At 42.3% G+C, this 22,735-nt stretch overlaps 1 protein-coding gene across 3 annotated transcripts in view; it reads left to right on the top strand.

The window, feature by feature from the left end:
• CLPB (caseinolytic mitochondrial matrix peptidase chaperone subunit B) overlaps positions 1-22,735 on the top strand; it is a 201,286-nt gene that overhangs the window by 12,508 nt on the left and 166,043 nt on the right. For 2 of the 3 annotated variants that reach the window (XM_044668108.1, XM_044668109.1), the window contains exon 3: positions 18,387-18,473. The exons of the other annotated variant lie outside the window; for it this stretch is intronic. In XM_044668108.1, the coding sequence (XP_044524043.1) occupies positions 18,387-18,473 (87 nt within the window). The remainder of the gene's footprint in view (positions 1-18,386; positions 18,474-22,735) is intronic. 3 annotated transcript variants of the gene reach the window in all.

Below are 22,735 nucleotides of genomic sequence, written 5' to 3'. Positions count from 1 at the left end.
AGGATAGAATAGTAGGGGGCCAGAATGGGAAAGTCAGGTCTGCTGTTTCTCTGGTGATACCCCAGATGGAGAAAGGCTTTCAGTCTCAGCTCCTATTACCTTCAGGGTGCACCAAGGTGAAAGACAAAACAGCAGGCCTTTCCCTTCTCCCAAGAGGCTCGATTACTGTGCACCCTGGCCTCCTAGACTGATTAACACAATCATTTAGGAGCCCAGATGCTGCCTAATGAAGGGATCCTGGCCTCCTGAACAACTTGGGGAATGTGTGAGTGTGTGTACATGAGAGAGACTGAGACAGAGCGATTGTCTTTCTTAATATATATCTGTTTTGTTGATCAGTCATTGTCAATTGGTTCCTACTCCATATACCCAAGGCCTTGTGCTGAGCCCCACAAGGGCTGCAGAGATGTCTGTGACTCAGTACCACATATTAGGGAAGGACAGTAGCAGATTGGAGCACCTCTAGAGGAGGGCACCTCAGATAGGAAGGAAACAGGGAGCCATGCCATAACAGAATCATTCTAAGAAACTAGAGATAAATAGTTTGGGTAGAGGTTTGGCCACGGTTTGAGGGAGGGTAGGCCCACAATAGACAAAATCACCTTCTTTCAGTATTGTAAGGAAGAGACATTGAATTTGCTTAGACAGCATAAAAATTAGAAGCAATGGGGAAAGTCACCAGGAGACAATTTCAGTCCACAAAGGAAGGATGGACGTTCTGACAATATGAACTGTCACATGGTAGAACAGGGTGCTTCCAGAAAGAGTTCTCCATTGTTGTGGGCCTTTTAAGTTAAAAAAAATTTTTTCTTCTCCCTCCTTCCTCCATTGGTGGGGTAGGGGCAGGAGGAGATTGAAGTTAAAAAAACAAAACAAAACAAAAAAAACTCTTGTAACTAATAGACATAGGCAAACAAAACAAATCCTCTCACTGGCCATGTTAAAAAACTACATGTCTTAATGCACACCCACAGGCCATCATTCCTCTCTAAGGAGATAGCTAACCTTCCCCATTAGTGCTGTGGTACTATGGTTAATCATGTTACCCTCAGTCTTTCAAGGTGGTAACTGTAGTTCTTCAAGCAGAAGGTAGGTGACTACCTATTGAGAATGCATGGAAAGTATCCTTCACTGGAAATTCACTTAGACTAGATGTTCTCTAAGGCCCCCTTCCATATGAGCACCATGTGGAAGATTAGATTGGATTAAATAAGAGGCTCCATGGTAAGGGAGAAAGACTACACCGTGTTATTTACTTAGTGGACTCTAGGCTCTCCACTTTCATCCTACTCTTATATCCCATGATGGTCTCAAGGAGACCCTGTGCTATGCCAATGGACCACAAGCTCTCGAAGGCCTCAGAAAGGATCTTTTTGGTTATCCAGACACCAGCCTAACAAAATTCATAGAGGCTGCTGTCACCAGGCTGCTTGCAGCATGATCATTTTCTCAGCCCTCATTTGCAGTGGTACTAAGGAAGCCTGCAGTCGTCTTAGGTAATGTAAGTGAAGAACTGATCTCTGCAACAGAAGAAAATACAAGTGATCGAAAAAGTTAATTGATCTTAGAATAAGATCATTTAAATCTTGAACCTCTTTCCTTCTCTGTAAAATGAAGGGATTTACACTAGATTGTTCCTGAGGTCCCTTTCCAGCCCTCTCTGATCCTGTACCTTTCCAACTCTTAGCATTAGTTGGGAGATCAGAATGCCTTTCATTCTTGGAATATGTTTCTAAGACCCCTAATGATAACCCCTGAGATAAAATCCATACCTAGAAGAATCTGATGCTCCCTGGTATTATTAATTCTGTGCCATAATAGGGTGACAGGTACCCAGAGGAAGCAAAAATCACCATGACCTGGGGTGGTCCAGAAAAGCTTCCATAACCTGACTCCAACCTGCCTTGCTAGCCTTATGTCCCACTAGTCCCCTCCATCTACTCTCTGTTCCAGCCAAACTGAATTACCAACTATTCCCAATTCATCCTGCTCTTTCCCTGCATTCATACAGTCTTTTCTACCACTCCTCCTTCAAGATTCTGCTCAGAGGTCACCTTTACTGTGAAACCTTTCCTAGCCCCCCCCACCCCCACCCCCTCTCCCCTGCTTTGAGGGATCCCTCCTTACCCAGTGTCTCACAACTCTTTGTCTTCATCACACATAACTTTGGATCATACTTTTTTGGTGTGTCTGTCATGTCCCTTTATTAAATTATAAGCTCCCTTTAATACCAAGCCCAAGGCCCTTTATGGGGTAGTCTTTTTTTAATATCTGTTGAATGGGTTTGGATTCAATTGATAGGCTTCCTGTAGCCAGAGTTCTCCAGTTTGGGGAGCCTGGCCTCTATTGTGAAGCATGCACACAGGTAACAGTTTCTGCACCTATCCCTGAGGATGTAGCAAGTGGAGTGTGCTAGAACAGAATCTCTCTGTCTCCTGCCCATATGCCCTCTATCCAGGACAGTCACCTACTCCTCAGGCTACTGTCAGCCCAGCATGGCCTCCTCTATGACAGCACTCCCTGGGTACCAAATAGTCTCCACCTGAAGTACTGCCTATTATGAGAAGCTGAAGATCTCCCACAAAGGGGGCCACCACTAGCCTGTTTCAGCCCCTTCCTCCCTGTCTTCTAGCATCTCATCCCCCTCCTCCTACCAAGGCTAACTTGTGTCTGTTTTGTATATTCCTGTATTCTCACTTTTTAGAATGTAAGTTCTTTGAGGACAAGCCAAGTCTTTATATTCTAAGCACCTAACACAATAGCCAGCATAGAGTAGAAGATCAATAATGTATTCTTGCTGGATGATTTATTAGACTGATGAGGGTAAAGGAGACATTTCTGAGACCTTCATTCTCTCTCATCTCATCATTCGATCTCATGCGGATTCCCATAACTTCACCTTTGCCCTCTTCCCCCTGCCCACAGTGTATTCTACAGGTACACCTCTCTTCTTAACCTAGTAGTTATGCTCTTGAAAGTTATATGTCAGTCAAATCCTTTTAAAATTATTTAGGTGACCTACTATATATAAGGGGCAGCTGGGTGGCTCAGTGGATTGAGAGCCAGGCCTAGAGACTGGAGGTCCTAGGTTCAAGTCCAGCCTCGGACACTTCCAGCTGTGTGACCTTGGGCAAGTCACTTGACCCCTATCGCCCACCCTTACCACTCCTGGGCTAAGGACGGTCCCTAGCCCGGATGAAAAAGGAGGAGGGTTGGGCGTGGGGCTAGCAACCCCACCCTGTAAAAACTACATCTGCTAAAGAAACTGCAACCTAAAGTAGGTGCAGCTGGGCTAGCTCAGTGGATTGAGAGCCAGGCCTAGAGACGAAAGGTCCTAGGTTCAAATCCGGGCTCAGACACTTCCCAGCGGGGTGACCCTGAGCGACCCATTGCCTACTGGTTGTGGCCCTATGCTCCTAGAATGGAGTCCCAGGATAAAAAAAAAAAAACAACTATATATAAAATCCCATTTTTTATAATTCAAAGGCACCAGGTCCCTGATTAATCTTTTTTAAGTTAGTGAATCTGAAGCTTCCTTAGTACATCTTGTTCTCAGTAAAGCATATACTTGTATATGTAAATATGTGGTTATTCTTTTTAATCTGTTAGACATTATTAAAGTTATATGGAAGGAGGAGAGCAAACTCATTTTCTGTGATATACAAGTTAGACTTAGAACCAGTTAGGGGAAGTTGGAGAAGAGTAAATTTCAGGTCATCTTAAGAAAGAATTTTCCTATTGAGCTGTCCCACAGTGGGATGGGCTATCTCCTGGGACTCATGAGTTCCCTGTCACTGTTAGATATTGAAGCACAGACTGGATGATCCTCAGTTGCACAAGATTCTAGCACTGTAAAGGAAGGTGGACTAGCCAGACTTTGGGAGATCCTTCTAGCTCTGAAACACTTTAACTCTAAGGATTCTTTGCTTTTAGGATTTTGTAGTTAAAATAAAATACACATTTATGTAATTTATAATAATTACATACATAATAATTACTAATAATGCCATACATTAGGTAGGTAGTTTATTATCCACATTTTACAGATGAGGAAACTAAGGCACAAAGCTACCAAGTGTGCATGTGATGAGCTAGCTAGTAAATGTTGACCAGTGAAAGGTTCCAGTGCAGTCCTCATTCTTCTCTGCTATGCTTCCTCTTGGCTCTGGGACTATGAAAAGAGAATTAAAGTCCTTTATTTTTTAGAGTCTGATTCTGTTATTTGTGGAACCAGTTCTATCTATAATAAATGTAAGGGCAGGAACCATGTTCTTGTTGCCTTGTTCTCCCTAAGCAGTGTGGTGCTTTGTTTTTAATATCTGTCTTAGACTGTTGGCCCCTGTTAGATGGATCTGTGATGCCAGAAACACCAACACAGCTCCTTCCTGCCTTTTAGAATTAAGAACTCAATCTGGCAGGTGATGGAATGTTGTGGTCCACTCTCTAGCCTGTAGCGACTGCCTCACAGAGCTTAGGGCTTAATAATGTGCCTGTACTATCTTAGATTGTATATAATTTTATCAGAAATGAGTCTTATTTACCCAGCTAGACTGTGAGCTGCTTGAGGGCAGGGATGATGATAGCACCAACAGAATGAGCAATGAATAAAGAAGTAGGCAGGGAAGTCTGATTTCCAATCCTGGCCAACCTGGTAACCTTAAATAATCATTCAGATGCTGGGACCTGTAAAATGACTGGAGCGGACTTAATGTCTTAGAAGGGTCCCCTTCAACTCAGACATTGTACGAACCTTTTTTTGTATCCTGCATAATTCTGAGCCTACAGTAGCCATCCATTGCATACTGGTTGATTGACACAGTGCCCAGACAGCTTCATCAACACCAAATGTGCTTAATGAAAGAGCATCATGTGTCCTGGTGAAGGTGCTGGTCAGATTGGAGAACAGGTTCTTGTCATGACCCTACAGCTTACTAGTTGTATGACCTGGGACAAATCACTCCATCTCTCTTGGCCTCAGCTTCTTCATTTAAAATAAGACTAATAATGATATCTCACAGGTTTGTTGCAAGGAAATCACTTTTTAAACATTAAGCCTGAATTGAAAGTGACTTTTTCATATTAGTGATATATTCCACAAAACCCACACACCAGTGCCTCCTTGTGGCATAGAGCTGGAAAGATTCTGAGTTTTGTCTCAGTAATGTATTGTACCTACTGTCTGAGGACCAACCTAAGTTTGGAAAGAGCCAGTACCACTCACCTGACCACCAGCAACCCAGGAAACAGTGAAGAATTCAAGTGACTCCCCAGTCCAGTATGGCCTCCTCTTTCAGCAGTGAGGGAGGAAGAGGGTGCTCAGAATCCCACAGTTTGATCATCTCCCTAGGTAATGCATCAGATAGAGTGATGGGCCTAGAGTCAGAAAGACTCATCCTCCTGTTTCAGAGTGTAGTCTAGCCTCAGACACTTACTAGCTATGTGACTCTGTTACTTCACCCTGTTTGCCTCAGTTTCCTCATCTGTAAAATGAGCTGAAGGAAATGACAAACCACTCCAGTATCTTTGCCAGGAAAATCCCAAATAAGGTCATGAAGAGTCAGACACAACTGAAATGACTGAACAACAAATGTGAAATACTTGCAAGGATGACCATTCAATTGACAATGTTGAAGGAACTGAATCATATGAATGTGGACATCCTTTTTATAAATAAAACCAGAAGACCTAAGGAAGTTGCACTTAAATGAAAGGAAAGGCAAACAAGACAGGTGTCAGAAAACCTTATTTCATAAGGCATCCTGCTGAAGACTGGAACTCAAGGAATGGGATAACAGATATTCCAAGAGACTGGCAGATTGGGAAAAGAGATGGTCCTGGTCCTCAGAGGACATTGAAAGACCTAGAGGAAGGCCTGGGGAGCCCTCCTGTGAATGAATGGAGAGGAGAAATTGCAAAGTATGAGAAACCATATCTAGGCTGTCTGTTGTACAGTTGAAGAAAGAATAACCACATGAAAAAGATCACAAATCCACAAATTATTAAAACACCATAGGGAAGAACCACATTTGGAGTCTAGAGACATGGGTTCAAGTCCTTACTTCTAACACATTATCTGTGTGACCTTGAGCAAGTCACTTCTGTCATTGATTTTGCTTCTGTACTGCACTACTTTTTTCCTATAAGCTTTGTTGTGGGAAAAGTGCTTTATAAACCTGAAGTGCTTAGGAACAGTAGTGGAGCTAACAGAAGCATTCTGTCTCTGAACTCAGTGACTTAGCTGCATAGGTCGTTTGAGACCATGGGCCTATGGAACTCTACTGGTGGGTTCTCACTCACATGCAGCTAGTTTCATTAGCAGACCAAAGGAAGAGATGAGCTTTTTTTCCCCCTTTCCTCTTACCTTAAGAAAACTTCCTAAGAAAAGAAATAGTTGGTGTGATCCCTTAACCTCTTACCTCCTTCACAAGCCTTACAATTCTTCCCACACTCTCCAAGCCTTCATCTTTCTCAGAATGTTTGTTTCCTACATTCTTGAGGAAATTGCTAAATTTCAATTTTGAAGTTAATGAAAGGAAGGATGTGATTTTTTTTTTTCCTCAACCAAATTCATGGCTGCCATGAACCCATTGAAGGGTCTGTGGGCTGAAGGTTAAGAAACACTGATCTGACATCTGGATTCTAAACCAACTTTCTTTTTAAAGATAAGGCCGAAATATTAAATGTCTTGTCTAAGGTTACCCCTGTAGTAAATTGCAGAGCCAGGATTGAAAATCTAGGTCCTCTGACTCTTCTGGGATTCTTCTTGCTTTTCTCTTCCAGCTCCATAATAATGTTTCTGTTTCATACTGATTCACTAGATGTTGATTAGAGGGGGGGGGGGAATCACATTTATGTCATGATTCAGTAAAACTTTTTTTTAATCGGTATTAGGTTTGATTCTAAGCTCATCTACTTTACCCTGGTTTCTGACTTGTAGTGTGGTATGCTTAAAAATCCAGTGTTGCTTTTAGGAGGGTTGTTGACCTGCTCCTGCAGCCCAGGTGGTAGGAGGGGGCCTGCCAGTGGGATTGCCTTTGCTCCCAGCATAGGTAACAGTCCTGCATATCGATCTGGGGAGTTTATCTAATTAAAAAAAAAAAACTGGCTGGTAAATGCATTTGGCTGTCTAGGACCCGAAGAGTGGCTGTCTGTTTATCGATTGTCCTATCATTAAGGAAGGATGAGGAAATATTAATGATGGCACTTGGGCAATGAGAACCCAAATTTCCCTTGGCTGGAAGATGTGTGAATTTTTTCAATGCCCTGCAGTGATTTTAAAACAGAAAAGAGCCACATAGGGCAAAAAGCAAGAACAGTACTGGGCTTTTGTACCTGGCAAAGTGCTATAAGCAGCCTTAAGATCATCAGCCCCAAACCATGGTTCATTTGTTCATTTCAGTGAGTCTCTGTTACTTGGCAGCAGACCCAGCTTCACCAGGGCAGGCAAATCTGTGAAATAGCATCTTTGGATTTGTTGGTGGTGGGTACCAAGGACTTCTTTTGGAAATGGCCACATATTTGAAGAAGTAGAGGCAGGCTGGGATCTGTTTAGCTCAAGGGCTTTTATTGTTGGGGAGTACCCTTTTATTTATTTTTCCCATTCCTGAAAATAAGATTATTTTAATTCCAAAAGGAGAGAGACAATGTAGCAGACTTGGATTCAGGAATACTTGGATTCAGAGTCTTCGTATTACCTATAATAGCCACATACCCTTGGGAGCTGGGTGAGACTTGAAGCTGCAGTGGAGTTGATTTATACCTATGAAATCCCAGGACCAGATTAAAGGGGGGAATCTGTAGTTTCTTAGTCTGCTACTAAGAACTGATTTTGATTAAGCATCTAGGAAGTGATAAGCACGCTAAGCTTTGCACTGGGGGTGATACAAAGACAAAATGAAACAGTTCTTACTGTATAGTGAGGGAGACCAACATACGCGCATAAAGGTGTAGAGACAAATGCAGGCTAACTGGCAGGGAAAGAAGGCATCTGACAGATGAGGGGATCAGAAAAAGAGATGTTGTTTGAGATATGTTTGGAAGGGAAACTGAGGATTCTAAGAGTGGTGAGGAGGCAACACATTATAGGTGGGAGGAACAGTGTTGAAAGAGGCAAGAGGCAGGGGGATCATGTGTGAGGAACAGCAAAAGGCCAGTTTGCCTAGACCAAAGCAGGCCTGAAGAAAAGTAATCTCTAATAAGGTAGGAAAAGTTGGCTGGAGCCAGAGCTTTAAATCCCAACCCAAGTATTTTATATTTAACCTTAAGGATAATAGGAAACCACAAAAGTTATGGTGAGATGTATGCTTCAAGAAAATTGTTTTGCAGCTGCATGGAATAAAGATCAGAGACAGGAGAGATTTGTGACAGGAAGAATAATTAAGAAGATATTAGAGGGAAAGCTATTACAAAGAGCCTAGGAGAGAGATGATGTGACCTGCACTGGGGTGGAGGCTGTGAATAGAGAAAAAGGGATGGTTAGGAGAGATGGCATAAATGTAGAAATGACAAAACCTGGCAGCTTAATAGCAAGAGAGAAGAGAAGAGGAGTCCTTAATGACTGAGGTTGTGAATAGGTGATTTAAAGGAATGATGGTTTGAAGGAAAAAGAATGAGTTCTGTTTTAGACATACTGAGTTTTGAGATGTCTATGAGGCATCCGGTTCAAAATATCAAAAAGGCAGTTGGTAATGTGAGGCTATGAGCCTGAAGCTCCAGAGAGAAAATATAGAGCTGGGAAAATAGGGCTAAGAGTCATCTGTAGAGAGATGATCATTAATGCCATGATGAGATCATGAAGAGAGATGGGTTTTTGAATTTCTGTAGTCAAAGAGAATCCGTCCCTTTGTGGTTGAGCTTCTTTTTTAAAAATTGTTTATTTCTTGGTGCAGCTCTTTTATTTATTTTTATTTTTTTCCCCAGTTATATATAGAAACAATTTTTGACAATTTTTTGACATTTTAGAATTCAGATTTTTCTCCCTTCCTAAACCCCTCCCAAAGCAGTAGTCTTATTATATTGGTTATACCCATTCTTTCATGTAATATATATTTTCATATTGCTCATCACGAAAGAAGACATATATCATGTACAATAGAAATCTCATGAGGAAAATAAAGGAAGATGGCATGCTTTCTTATCTGCATTTAGACCCCAATAATCCATTCTTTGGCCATGGATGGCATTTTCATCATGAGTCCCTTCTGGTTATCTTGGAGTCTTGCTTTGCAAATGCTTAGTCCTTTACAGTTGATCATCATATAATATTTCTGTTACTATATACTTTGTTTTCCTGCTTTTTTGCCCATTTCACTTTGCATCAGTTCATATAAGTCTTTTCAGGTTTTTCCAAACTCATCTGTTCATCATTCCATATGGCACAATAGTATTCCATTACAACCATTTACTTTGTTCACCTGTTCCCCAAGTAATGAACAACCCCTCAGTTTCCAGTTCTTTGCCTTTACAAAAAGAGCTGCTAAAAATATTTTGGTACAGATAGGTCCTTTCCTCTTATCTGAGATACAGACCCATTAGTAGTATTGCTGGTCAAAAGGTCTGCATAATTTTGTGGCCTCTTGAGCCTGGTTCCATATTGCTCTCCAGAATGGTTGTATCAGTTCACAGTTCCACCAATAGTGTATTAGTGTCCTATTTTTCCCATATACCCTCCAACATATATCATTTTCTTTTTGGTCATGGTAGTCAATCTGGTAGGTGTGGATGGGGCCAAACCTCTTTTTGATGGACTTCCTCACACTTATTGACTAGGCTGGTCCTTGTGTAGACACTTAGTCTATCTGTCATTGGGCAGCTCAAGGTGCTAGACTCCAAAGTCAGGAAAATCTAAGTTCAAATCCTTCCTCAGCACTTACTAGCTGTGTGCCCCAGGGCACATCACTTAAACATGTTTCATCTGTAAAATGGGATTCAGTAGCACCTACCTCTCTCTCTCTCTCTCAGAGTTCTTGTAAGGATCAAAATGAGGTGTGACATATATAAAGTGCTTTTATAAGCCTTAAAAAGCACACTATAAATGCTTGTTATTGTATTTCCTTAAAAGCTTTCTCTGTAGAAATATAGTAATAATGATTCACATTTACATAGGACGCTTTTGTTACAAAGTGCTTTCACCAATGTTATCACCTTGGGAACTCCCAACAGTCCTGTGAGATGGGAAGGGCATATGGCAGTCTCACTGATGCTTAGATCACTGAGTCTAAGAAGGGGGAGGAGACTTTACCAGAGTGGGACAGCTAGTAAATCTTGGACTCCAACATCAGGCTTCTCTGACTTTGAGTGTAACGCTATAGAATGGCACGAGTGGAAGGGACATTAGATATCATGTATTCTAATCCACTTATTTCACAGATAGGAGACTGAGACCCAGAGAAGGAGAAAGTCACTTGCTTTGCCCATGGTCACTGAGGGAGGAAGAGAGAATTCCGACTAGCACCCATGTCTATTGGCTCCCAAGCATAGTCTACTAGTGATGAAAGGATGAAGCCCATTACTCTCCAAGGCAGCCCTTTCTACCTTGGGGCAGCCTGTGGTTCTACACTAGGTAGCTGAGCAAAATAAATCAAGTCCTTCTTTTGAAAGATAGCCCTTCAAGGATCTAAACTCAGTTATCATGTCCTTTCCTCAGTCTTCTCTAAACTAAGCATCCCATTTCGTTGAGACACTCCTGTATGTTGAAGCACTGCTCCTAACTAAATGCAATCTTCTATGTGTGATATGACCAGGCCCCAGGACCTCTGTCATCCTGGACTCTAGGTCTCTCTCAGCCCAGCCTAAAATGGCATTTGTTTTTGGCTGCCAGGCAGTCACACTATCCATCTGCAAACTTTGGCTCTATTTCACATTAATTGTTGTCCTTTACCTATGCAGTTGCTTTTTTGACCTAGCTATACTCCCCTCTTGAATTAGTTTCTTCAGTCTTTTCTCTCTTCCTCTCCCCCTCCTCCTTTTCTTCTCCAATTGTATCTCTCTCATACTCTTTCTGTTTCAGCTGTACGCATTCCTCACTGGTTCATTCTCTTCTCTGCCTTACTATATACCACCCATCCATCAGCTCCCAGCTTAACTCCCACCTTCAGGAAACTTCCTCCTCTGCTTATATCAACCCAAAGGGATCTCCCCCCTCTATGAGCTTGTGTCTTTTAAAGCCTCAGTCTAGCACAATGTAGATGAATTCCAGCCAGTCCCTGCTCTCATGGAGCTTATCCTTGTGGAGTGTGGCTCTGACTACAACAGTGCCATGAGGTATAGCATTATTATCAGCTAGAAGAGGCCTTAAGATATCAGAAACTGCCCTAGACTCTGATTTATCATAGGATTGTCAAGCTGGAAGGGACCTTGTAGGCATCTAGTCCACCTCCCTAATTTTACAGATGAGGAAGTCGAGGCCAGAGAAATGAAGTAACTTGCCCAAAGTCACACAAATTGTAAGTGACAGAACTGGTATCAAACCTAGGTTCTCTAGTTCCATATCCTGTGTTCTTTCCACCAGTTGACTTCCTCTTCCTAACAGCCCAACCAAGCACCAAGCCCAGCAGTGGGGGTTGGGGAGGAAGTACTCAGTATAGACTGGCTGGCTGGTTGATTGATTGATTGATTGAAAGCTCTATTTCTTCACCAGAACCAGCACAGCTGGAGAAAGGGGATCAAGCAGCTAATGTTGAGTGGCCTTCTCAATCTCACATTCATGTGGATTGGAAGAGGACTTCAGAAGATTGCATAAGAATCCTCTTCTGGGCTCATTCTGGGCTTCCATCTGAATGTCCTTTTGTTGGGGAAGGGGGCACTGAGGAGGCCCTCCTGCTGCCCTGTGCCCTGTGGATTACCACAGCAGCATGCAGGCCCAGCCCATCAAAGGAAACCTAGGAGAGTCACTCGTGGATTAGGGCAGCACAGTAGTCCAGGTGCCTTTTCCATTTTGGGGAAGAGCTGGGAATTGGTTGCCTCAATAGTACTGGTTAAAAAAGCAAGCAGACAAGCCAGTCACATTTCTATAGGACATTTGCCTAGTCATGATAACTGACATGATTCCAATATCTCAGAATTTTAAGAATGGTAGAATTTAAGAATGGTGGACTCAAAGCTAAATGGGAATGAAGCGCACTTAGTTTAACCTCCCACTAGCACAAGAATCCCTTTTATAGTCTCTAATGAGACTAGCCAGCCTGAACAAGAGCTTCCAGGGCCAAAAAATTCTTTCTGCAAAGAAAGTTACTGCCTTATGTTGTACTACTGTCTGCCTCCCTATAACTTGCTTTCCTCATTGATGTGGTTCTCCCCTTTGGGGCCATACAGAGCAAGCCTTCCCTCTCTTACCCCCATAACATTGCTTCTTATTTGAAGTTAACAGTCTTCTGAAACCAACTGTGTACCCATCTAGTGCTTCTATGATGCACCTGTTTTATAATATTGTTTTTCATAGCTATGTATCTATGTGTGTGATGTATCCCCATACTAGACTGTGAGCTCTTGAGGGTAGGGACCAAGACTTAACTGATTATGAGCTCCCCCTTCCTATGTGCTCTGCACATAGTAGGAGCTCCACTGGTGTGTTGAATTTGAAAGAATTAAAGGAGGATCTTGGTTCTTTTTTAGTCCATTTGAACAAATGAGACTAATGCCATTAATAGTCTTGAGAGACAGCAAAATGTTAGGCTGTGGCTGTGGCTCAGGTTCCAGGAAAATAAATTCAGACAGAATTGACCATTTGTGAGAACCAGGACCCCTGCACATTGGTATTCCTTTCTCTGGGAAAGGCCTTTGTCCCTGAGCATATCCTCATACCATGATTTGGTGTATAATCTCAGGTGAATCCAGATTGGTTGTACAGAGGTTAGGGCATTGTATTTAATTGGCCAGTTGTAGTCTAAAAGATCAAAATTGTGGTGTTTGGTCCCCAATCAGGCAGGCCAGTTAGTTTTGTTTTTAACCTTGGTTTTTGATTGAACCTGGACCACAGACTGAACCCCACCTTTGGTCTCTAATCCCCTGCACCATGTAGGAGTTGGGAGGCCCAGGGAGCATGTAATACAACCTACTCTGCTTTATTAGGAAAATTGCTGTTACCTCCATCTCCAAATTCCATGGTCCTACCACCTGTGAGTCACCTGTTTTCTAATAGAAAGAGCAAACCCATTTTCCAGCCTCAAACCAGGCAAACCAAAAAATGCATAACATTGTCTGAGCCCCATGTATAGCTGTATCCAAACCTGCAGACCCAGCTCACTAAAGTCAGCAGCTTTCACAGGTCTGGAAAACAATGGCCAGATTGCAGCCCCTTCAGGAATGTGTGTAGCCAGAGTTGGAAACCCATCTAGTCCAGCTTCTCTCCAACATTTGGAATTCCTTTTGTAGTCCCCCTGGCAGGGCATCATTTGCTTCATGCTTGGATTCCTTTAGTCAACAGGAGCTGTCTCCCTCCTATCTCTGTGAGGAAGCTGTGGCTGATCAATTCCCATATCTTGAGCCCAAACCTGCCTTTCTGGAAAGCACAGATACATTGTTTGTGCCAGCAGGGGGTGCTCTTAGCTCTCTGCTCTTGCTTAGCCTGAGTAAGGCCCAGACACTTTCTGATGCATCACAAAACCTTGTTCCTTCAGGGACCCTGTGGGGAATGGATGGATTCAGGCTGGAGCTCAAGTTACCTTGGCCAGAGACCAGAGAGGTCTGTTCTTTCTCCTTCCTCCCAGACATACCTTCTTAGACTCTTAGAGATGATCTGGTCTAGCCTCATTTTACAAAGAGAGGACAGTGAGTCCCACAATGGGAAAGGGGCCTGACTGCCCAAACTCACTAACAGCACCCCAAACACCTGACACCTTTGTCTAGTATGCTTTTCACTGCACCCTACCAGAGCGTTTCCTCTGTTTCCCACTGAGAATGTTTTCAAAGAAAACTGGCATTGGCAGTGAACAACTATAGTCCTTCTGGGCCCAGCTGAATGCCTGCCTCCTCCAGGAAACCCTCTTGGGATTTATTCATGTTATTGTCATCCCCTGCCTTATGAGAGCTCTTATGTTGCCCTGTATTATAACCTGGTCACTTCATGTGATCAAGTCATGCCTCCCTAGCTGTGAACCTTGGGGAGAAGGGAGCTATATCTTATCTACCTCTTTCTTTCCCACCCTAGCCCAACAGTAGCCACATAATAAATATTTGCTGAGTGATTGAATGACAGAAAAACAACTTTTAAAAGTCATTTTCGAATACTTCCTTGAGCTCAGCCAGAGGAAGAATGGGGTGAGCCTGGAATGAAAGGCAGGCATAAAATATAAAACACTCACAAGAACAAGTGGAGGCAAACCCAACACCTGTGAGGAGCCGAACAGGTGAGTGAGGCCCAGCCTTCCTTGTGAGAGTTAGCACCTTTGGCCTGGGTTGCCCCAGCTTCTAGGGAAGATAGCCTATGAGACTAGCACTTTTGCCTAAGGATTCTCTTGTTAGCAATCTGGAGTTCTCTCTGAAGGCCCCCTCCATTTTTACCCCCATCTCCTTTTACATGGACCCAAAGCTGAGTCTTAGCAGCTGCCTAAGGTAAGAGGCACCTAACCTGGCCTGTTGTTGCTGTCAACACACACCTTCTGCCAGGCTCCAGCCAGGGCCTAAGTGGCCCAGATAGAGATCTAGTCTGCATGGCTCACTGCCTCTAGCCCTGGGGAAGAGGGACAGAAATGGGCTTGTGCCCCCTTCCCCAGGAGCAGCTGAGGGCCCCGAAGTCTGCCAGAACAATGTGCAATTGAAGTTCACTTAACCGATCCTTATCGATTAGGAATAAAGTAGGAAGAGGAAAAAAATGTGGGAGGCACCTCCAGGATAAGGAAAGCTAGTTACCCGGAAAGCCCCAAGGCTGTCCTTCCAAACTTGCCCAAACTTCTCTCCTTTTGCTTTCAGGAAAGGCTGGTAGTAGCCAAGCCAGTGGTTATTTGGTCGTAGACTCTAGAGTTGGGTATAGTCCTAATTCCTTTATTTTATAGAAATATAAATTGGGGGAGAAAGATTATAGTGCCTTGTCCAAGATCACTAGTAAGGTAACTGGTAAGGAGTAGAACTGAGATTTGAATTGAGACCTTTTCAGTGGCACCATATCCAGTGTTATCTCCCAAGCCTAGAAATTGTGGTGGACAATTCCTGTCCCTGGGGCTCAATTTTCACCACAGACCACAGAATATCAGGTCATAAATCATCTGGCCAGCTTTTTTGGAGACTGAGAAATCAGCTCAGAGCAGGCAAAGAACTGGCCTAAGGACATAAAGAGTTGTCAGAGCAAGGGATTCAGATCCAGATTTTTAAAACTACAGACCCATGTTCTTTCCATAACACTATCCACAAGATTTTGGGGCTAATACTGATTTTAATTCTTACTAGGGATAGCAAAGGAAATTTAATCTTTCCTTGTCAGTAAAGCAGAACCCTCTATGAGCCCTTTCTAGGATCTGGATTCACCACAGGGAAGTCACGCCCAGAAGATATTGGCCAGATGGGTTTCTTGCTGTGGCTCCCATGGGCAAGAGAGGTGCTACTTCTCCTGCCATTCTTCGGGAGTGGCAATCTGTATTAAGCTTCCCACTCATCATCTCCTCCATGATGGAATTCTAACCTTTCCAGAACCACTGTGCTCTGTCACAAACATAGCTCTTTTTAAAAGAGATTAATTCACTGTGCTTGCTAAAAACAGTCAGGGAGGGCCTCCTGCCTTTTTCACAGCCTCTGCAAGCCCTTTCAGCTGCTTCTCAGCTTGAAACTGCCAGGGGGCTTTGAAATGGAGGGTCCTGCTGGGCATTGATTTGCAAACAAGCATAACTAAACATCATCTTGGTTTTGTAAAATCAGGCATCTCAGGTCTTCCCAAAGCCACTCTGAAAGAGTGTCCAGGGATACACTTCCTTACTTTTTGAGAATAAGTCTTAAAATTATACCTGTTAGGGACCCCTCCTTCCAGGGGAATAAAGAGAAATGGATTACCAGCTGATTTTTCTCTAGCACTTAAACTTACAAAAGCACTTTCTGAAAGCAGTCTTCTGAGGCAAGTACCAATTATTCTCATTCTTCAGTGGTGGAAACTGAGGCTCAGAAAGGTTGTGATTTACCTATGGTCACATAACTGAGTGCTGGAGATATTAACCCAGATCTCCTCTCTACAAGACTGATACTTTTTGTTCCAATACGTCGCTTCTTGGGTATCATTCATTCATTTTGAAGAGTGTTTTAACCTCAACCTTGATTTCCCAGTCACAAGTAGAACTCACAAGTCATGCAGTTTAGGAATTACTCAAGATACTAGATATATCCCCCTGATTTGGAGACATAGAGCCGAGTCAAGATCTATGGAAGGAGCTATGTTCAACCTTAGCAGGAGAGAATGTGGGAGCAAAATATTTTTTACCTAATTACATATAAAACCAGTTTTTAGCATTCATGGGTTTTGTTTTTAATTTTGAGTGCCAAACTCTCTCCTCTCTTACCTGAGACATAAACAGTCTGATATAGGTTTTCCATATTAGTCATTTTGTGGCAGAGATCTCAGATCAAAAAAAAAGAGAGAGAAGAAAATATGTTTTGGTCCACATGCAGACTCAATCAGTTCTTTCTCTGGAGGCAGATAGCATTTATCACCCTAAGTCTTTGGGACTGTCTTGGATCACTATATTGCTGGGAATAACTAAGTCATTCACACTTGTTCATCAAACAGTATTGCTTTTACCATATATAATGTTCTGGTTCTGCTCATTTCACTTTGCATTGGTTCATGTAAGTCTTTCCAGGTTTTTCTGAAATCATCCAGCTCCTCATAGCATAGCAGTTCTTTGGTGGGAATGAAATGTGATCACTGTCTCCTGATATCTGAAGGCTGTCATGTGGAAGAGAGATTAGAGTTATTTTACTTGTTCTTAGAGAGCAGAACTATAAGAAATGGAAGACTGTTTCAGAGAAGCACACTCTTCAGTTCGCAGAGGGTAAAAACTTTATACCAGATGACTTGATGTGAAATGAGCCACATATTTAAGTAGTAAGCTCCCTCTTATTCAAAATCTTTAGACAGAGGCTGGGTGAGCACTTGTCAGGGATATCCCAGAGGAGATCAATTTAAGTATGACAAACCATTTAATAAGTCATTTTGGATTTTGATTTCAAGAGATTTCTTCTTCCTTCTATATGTATATATGTTCATTTCTACATTCTATTATTATATTATCACATGATCTCTAAGATCCCTTAGAGTCCCCTCAGGAGTCCATCTTCCATGATTGTTTCTCATTACCCTCTAACCCCCTCCCCCAGCCTCACCCCAGACACACATACATACATACATACATACTTTCTCTCTTTCCCCTGTGGGAAAATCTTCAAGCTTTTAGGGAATGTGTGAGTTTAATAGTGAAGAAAAAGAATGAAAAGGAACAAATCCAGGGCAGACACCAATGTTGGACTGGCCTGTAAATAATAGTCCTCTTCTGACCCAAAAGTCTCCTCTCCCCAGTCCCAACTGCAAAATCAGCAGGAACCCTGCCTTTGGTTTCACTTAACTTTGCCAGAAATGTTACCATTCACTGATCCCTTGGATGCTTAAAGAAACAACAAACAAACAAACAAACAAATAAATAAATGGACAGGCAGGCAGACAGATAAATAAATAAGTAAATAAATAAACAGATGGATGGATGGATGAATGAATGACTAAATAAATAAATGAATGAATGAATGGCTAGATGAATAAACAAATAAATAAATAAATGAAAGGCCTCTAGGAGGGTTCATTCCAGATACTACTAGTAGTCACTTCCTCATTAGAGTGAATTCACCAGGTATTGGTTCCAGTAGTTAAAAAAAACAAAACAAAACATTCCTGAGCAAAATTAGTCTTTGGTATGGGGCTACCTCTGTGCCTAATAAATACTACTTTTCTTCCCCCTACAACTCCCCTCTTTTCCTTTTTCCTCTCCTCCCCAGAAGACATTGAACTTCTAAGCTCTAGAATTCCTTTTTCTAATCATCTCTCAACTCCCAGATTAGATTTCCATCTCCCAAGCCCTGGGATGCACTTCTTAGAATACAGTACCTGATTTCTTTTCAGTGCTCAACCCAGAGTACTATCTCTTACATGTGAACTCTACCAACACTCTGAAGACCTGTGCCTACCCTCACCTTGTGTTGATTCTGCGCTTACTTCTAGACAGACATGTTATTTCTCGAGAGAATGTAAGCTTCTTGAGAACAAAGACTTTGTGTTATGTGTCCTTAACAGCTTCACTATTAACAGTGCTTAACACAGAGCTTGGTGCAAAGTAGGTGCTTGTGGACTGATTAATGGATTTTCAGTGAGTTTTGTTAACAATAGCTCAGCTTTGAAAAACTCTTTCTGTCTCCTATAGGCTCCTGTCTGAAGGTGCCAATGTGAACGCCAGGCACAAGCTAGGCTGGACAGCCCTCATGGTGGCCGCGATCAGCAGAAACTACAGGTGAGAGCTCTTGGCCTCCTTGCCTTCTCATTCACCTTCCCTCCTAGCCTCCTGCCTGGTATTGTCTCTACTGCTCTGCCCAGGCTTCGCAGAGGCAGGGAAAAGAAGACTTTTCCACAGCTATATTTTTTTAGGGTCAAGGCAGTCTGGGACAGGCTGAGGAGGAAGAATAATAATACTAACCCTATCAATCTATTATGCTTTAATGTCCAACAAACTTTAACAAAACACTTCTTGTATATAAAGCTCTCTGGGCTGGAGGAAGGGAAGAATGTAAAGTTTAGATGAATTGTGGTCCCTCTAGTCCAATAGGTACTACTTAAATGACTATCAAACAGAATAAGGCCATGTGGGTGCATCAGAGAAGTAGAACATTTGTTCTTTGAAGCCTGAGAAAAGAGAGAACATTATTACTCTCAAGGAATTAGGGAAGGCTTCCTGGAAAAGGTGGGATTCAAGTTGGACTTTAGAAGGATGGATATGGATCGTCAGCAAAAAATTTTGTAGAATATTTTCTTCACAACCAAGCACCAAACATTTATTAAGCACCTATGTGCCAGGCTAAGACCAGAGATTCCCTGGTCTGAAGAGGAAGACAGGCATTCCACATTTCAGGACAGGCAGTGCAGAAGTGCAGAGGCAGGAAATGGAGGAGTCACATTAAGAAAAAACAGTAAGATCAATGCATGGAAGGCAGTAATGTATGATAAGGTAAAGGTAGTAAAGGTAGGCTGGGGTCAGGTCATGAAGGACTTTTCAGTGTCATAGGTGTGCTTTTTCCACACTGGCCATTGCATTTTAGGAAAAGACACTAATACACTGAAGTACATTCAGGCAGAGCAGCCAGGAGGGAGAGAGAACACTTCCCACTGTACCACACTGCATCCTGTATACATGAAACTCAAAGTGGAGGTGCTAGGCAACTTTTGAAGTCTTTTAAAATTTAAAGATGTAATAATAAAAGAGCCAGTAAATGAATATTTGATAGAAGGGAGATAGAGAAAGTCTGTATTGTGAATCTCTCTTCCAGCTCTCCCCTGGGGCCGAATATACACTGGGAAAACTTTAAGGGGATGTCACCCCAAACTGGGTGACCTAGATGGTCGTGCCACCCCACTGGAGTTGGGGGCAAGGCTTCCCTATAAGAAGAGGTATGTGATACCCCAATTTGATCCTGAATAAGGATGGGATTCACACAAACCTCCCCCCTGATCAGTTAACCTCACAGCAGGTGGTCTGGCTTCAAGATGGAAGCAGCCAGACCAAGCTGTGGTTCCCCTCTCTCTCTTTGTCTCTCAGGCACTCTGGAACGCTATCTGACTGTTGAATGGCTTTTTTTCTTATTTGCAAATCAGGGATTGAGGAAAGGGGTGAAAGGCAGAGGGACTTGGGGGTGACCTCTTCTCTATTTCTATCCTTTTCTATAATTGTAAGTTTTAATGGAAAAAGGGTCTCTCAGTAAGGTTGGGTAATGGGTGAAGGAGACTAAGAAATTGCTCCCCAAATGGAGTCCAAAAGCGTATCTTACTCAACGGTTGAAGTCTTGATGAGTGAGATGCAATGGAAGGGCTTGGATCAGGGAATCAGGGTTCCAATTCCCAAAAGAAAGATCCTCAGGAAGAAGCCCTCAGGACTGGATCCGAGCTGGGATGTCTTTTCCCTCTTCCCAGTCCTCTGCTGGAAGACCTCTCCTCTCCTTCCTCCTCGTAGAGATTCCCAGAATTCTCTCTGGTCTCAACTGTCAGCAACTGCCTTCTCTGGCTCCTTTGGTCCCCTCCCCCTTGCACAAATCCCATCCTTACAAAGACCTTTTCAGTCATCTTACACTCTACACATCGCCCACCCTCACAAACACATGCACTCCCTGATCCAGTGACACTGGCCTTGTGATTTATGCTTCCTAAATGACACTCATATCTCAGCTCCAGACATTTCCCCTGGCTGTCCCACCCTGCTTGAGATGCTGTTCCTCATCTCTTCCTCCTGGTTTCCTTAGCTTCCTTCAAGTTCCAACTAAAATCCTACCTTTTATAGGAAACCTTTCCCAGCTCCTCTTAATGATGGTGCCTTCCCTCTGTTGATTATCTTCCATTTAAACTGCACATAGATTGTACATAGTTATCAGCACATTGTCTCCTCCATTAAGCTGTGACCTTATTGAGAACAGGAACTGTCTTTTGATATCCCTAGTGCTTAGTATAATGCTTGGTACCTAATAAGGGCTCATTGACTGGCTGACTTAAACTATTCAAATCAAATAAGTTGATTCATTCACTGTTCTCTCATGTGCCATGTTGTTGCTTAGGCTTTCTATCCCCTCTATGCCTAGAATGTTCATGCTTTCCTTCTCTACCTTTACCTCTGAGATTCCCTAGATCCCTTTAAGACAGTTCAAATACCTCTTTACTAGCGACCAAGTGTTCTTCCACCCCCAAAATGCAATATTTGGGATATAGTTTCTATTTATTTATCCTTGTTCATGCTCTGCTCAACACCCTTCACTCCTAATAGCATGTAGCTTTGTTTTTGTATCCCCAGCATCCAGCATAGTGCCTGGGCCAGATTAGACACTAGTAAATGCTTCTTGAATTGTTGAATTGAAATGGGTGGTGGTGCTGGTTCTGTGCCATTCCCCCAGTTTGGAGGACTCCTTCTTTCCCTTTGGACTTAGTAGATTCTTATTGAGTCTTCTGGGCCCTCCTCCTGACAACCTTCCCTGACTCCTTTGATCTTCCTGTGGCAATTATAGTCTGACTCATTCATTGGATACTTGAAACATATAAGTGACATCTTTTTATCACATAAGAGGTTGTTTACCTTGTATTTGATTTGTAAATACTTCTATAGCTACATGTTATCTCTCTCTCTTAGGATGTCAGGACCTTGAGGGCCATGCCTGGCTCACTTTTGAATCTGTATCCTTGTTAACTGGCATATAATAGGTGCTTAATGAATGCTTGTTGATAGACTGACAAAATATTCTCATGTGGGTGTAGGTGTATACACATGCACACACACATACATATATATATATACACACATACATATATACGATATATATGCACATACACATATGTACATTTAAAAGATGAAGATGTTGAAGATGAGAGGGGTTACATATACTCTTGGATAGTTATGTTTTAGATTCATAATTTCTAAAGTTGTAAACACCTCTGAGGTCATCTTAGTTCATTCTCCTTTTACATATGAAGAAATTGAGGCCTATGTAGATTAAATGACTTCACATGCTCATACATCATGGTCACACACACCAACTTGGTTGAGTGAGGCCTCAGAACCAATTCTTCTATTACATTGTGCTTCTGTTTTTTCATGTATGATGAAGAGTCAGGAGAAGACATAGTCCCAGCTCCTTTTCTTTTCTTTTCTTTTTTATTTAAAATTTTTTTGATCTTTGAAAATCTTTAATTTGGGGTATTTTCCCATGGTTACAAGCCAGCTGTACTTCTGACTAGCTATGTGGTCTTAGGCATATCTTTTCCCAATTCTGAGCTTCAGTTTCTTCCTCTGTATTCAGTATTCAGTGAACCATTGATTGACTCATTGTTCCACATGTAGTTCTTCTGAACAGGACCCCTTCCAGTGATGCCAGCAGTTCTCCCTCAGGCTGGCCTAACTGACTTGGACATTGCTCATTTCCCTGAGCTAGCACCAACACCTCTATAGAGGTTGTCATAGTTTCCAGCCTCCTAGGTTATAGGACTTGTCCTACAGGGTACAGGGTGCCTTTTGAAAAGTCACACTGTGAATGGGATATGCCTGGACAGAGAATCCTTATTGAGGAGGATACCTGTCATTACTGGAAGAGGGAGCTATTTCTAGGATTAAGCTACTCATGATTTTCTCTATGTTATAATTGCCTTATTCAGTTTTTAGAACTACATCTTACACCAAGGCCCTTAACAAATATTTGTAAGATTGAATGGGACTTGTAAATTGTGCTTATGCAGGCCCTGGATAACCATTTCTCAGGGATGTAGTACATCTGAGGTTTTTAATCATTTTTTGTCATGATGAAATATAAAGACTCCTCAGAATCATGTTTTTAAATGCATAAAATAAGATCCAATAGATTACAATGGAAATAAATTCTTTTTTTTTTTGAAAAATTTTATTTAATTAATTAAGGATATTTTCCCATGGTTACATGATTCATGTTCTTTCCCTCCCCTCCTCCACCCCCTCGTAGCCAACAAGCAATTCCACTGGTTTTACATGTGTCATTGATTAAGACCTATTTC

The sequence above is a fragment of the Gracilinanus agilis genome, chromosome 3 (assembly GCF_016433145.1).
Source record: "Gracilinanus agilis isolate LMUSP501 chromosome 3, AgileGrace, whole genome shotgun sequence".
Taxonomy (NCBI): Eukaryota; Metazoa; Chordata; class Mammalia; order Didelphimorphia; family Didelphidae; genus Gracilinanus; species Gracilinanus agilis.
The sequence above is the reverse complement of the archived record's forward strand: the minus strand, read 5'-3'. Positions and strand labels throughout refer to the sequence as shown.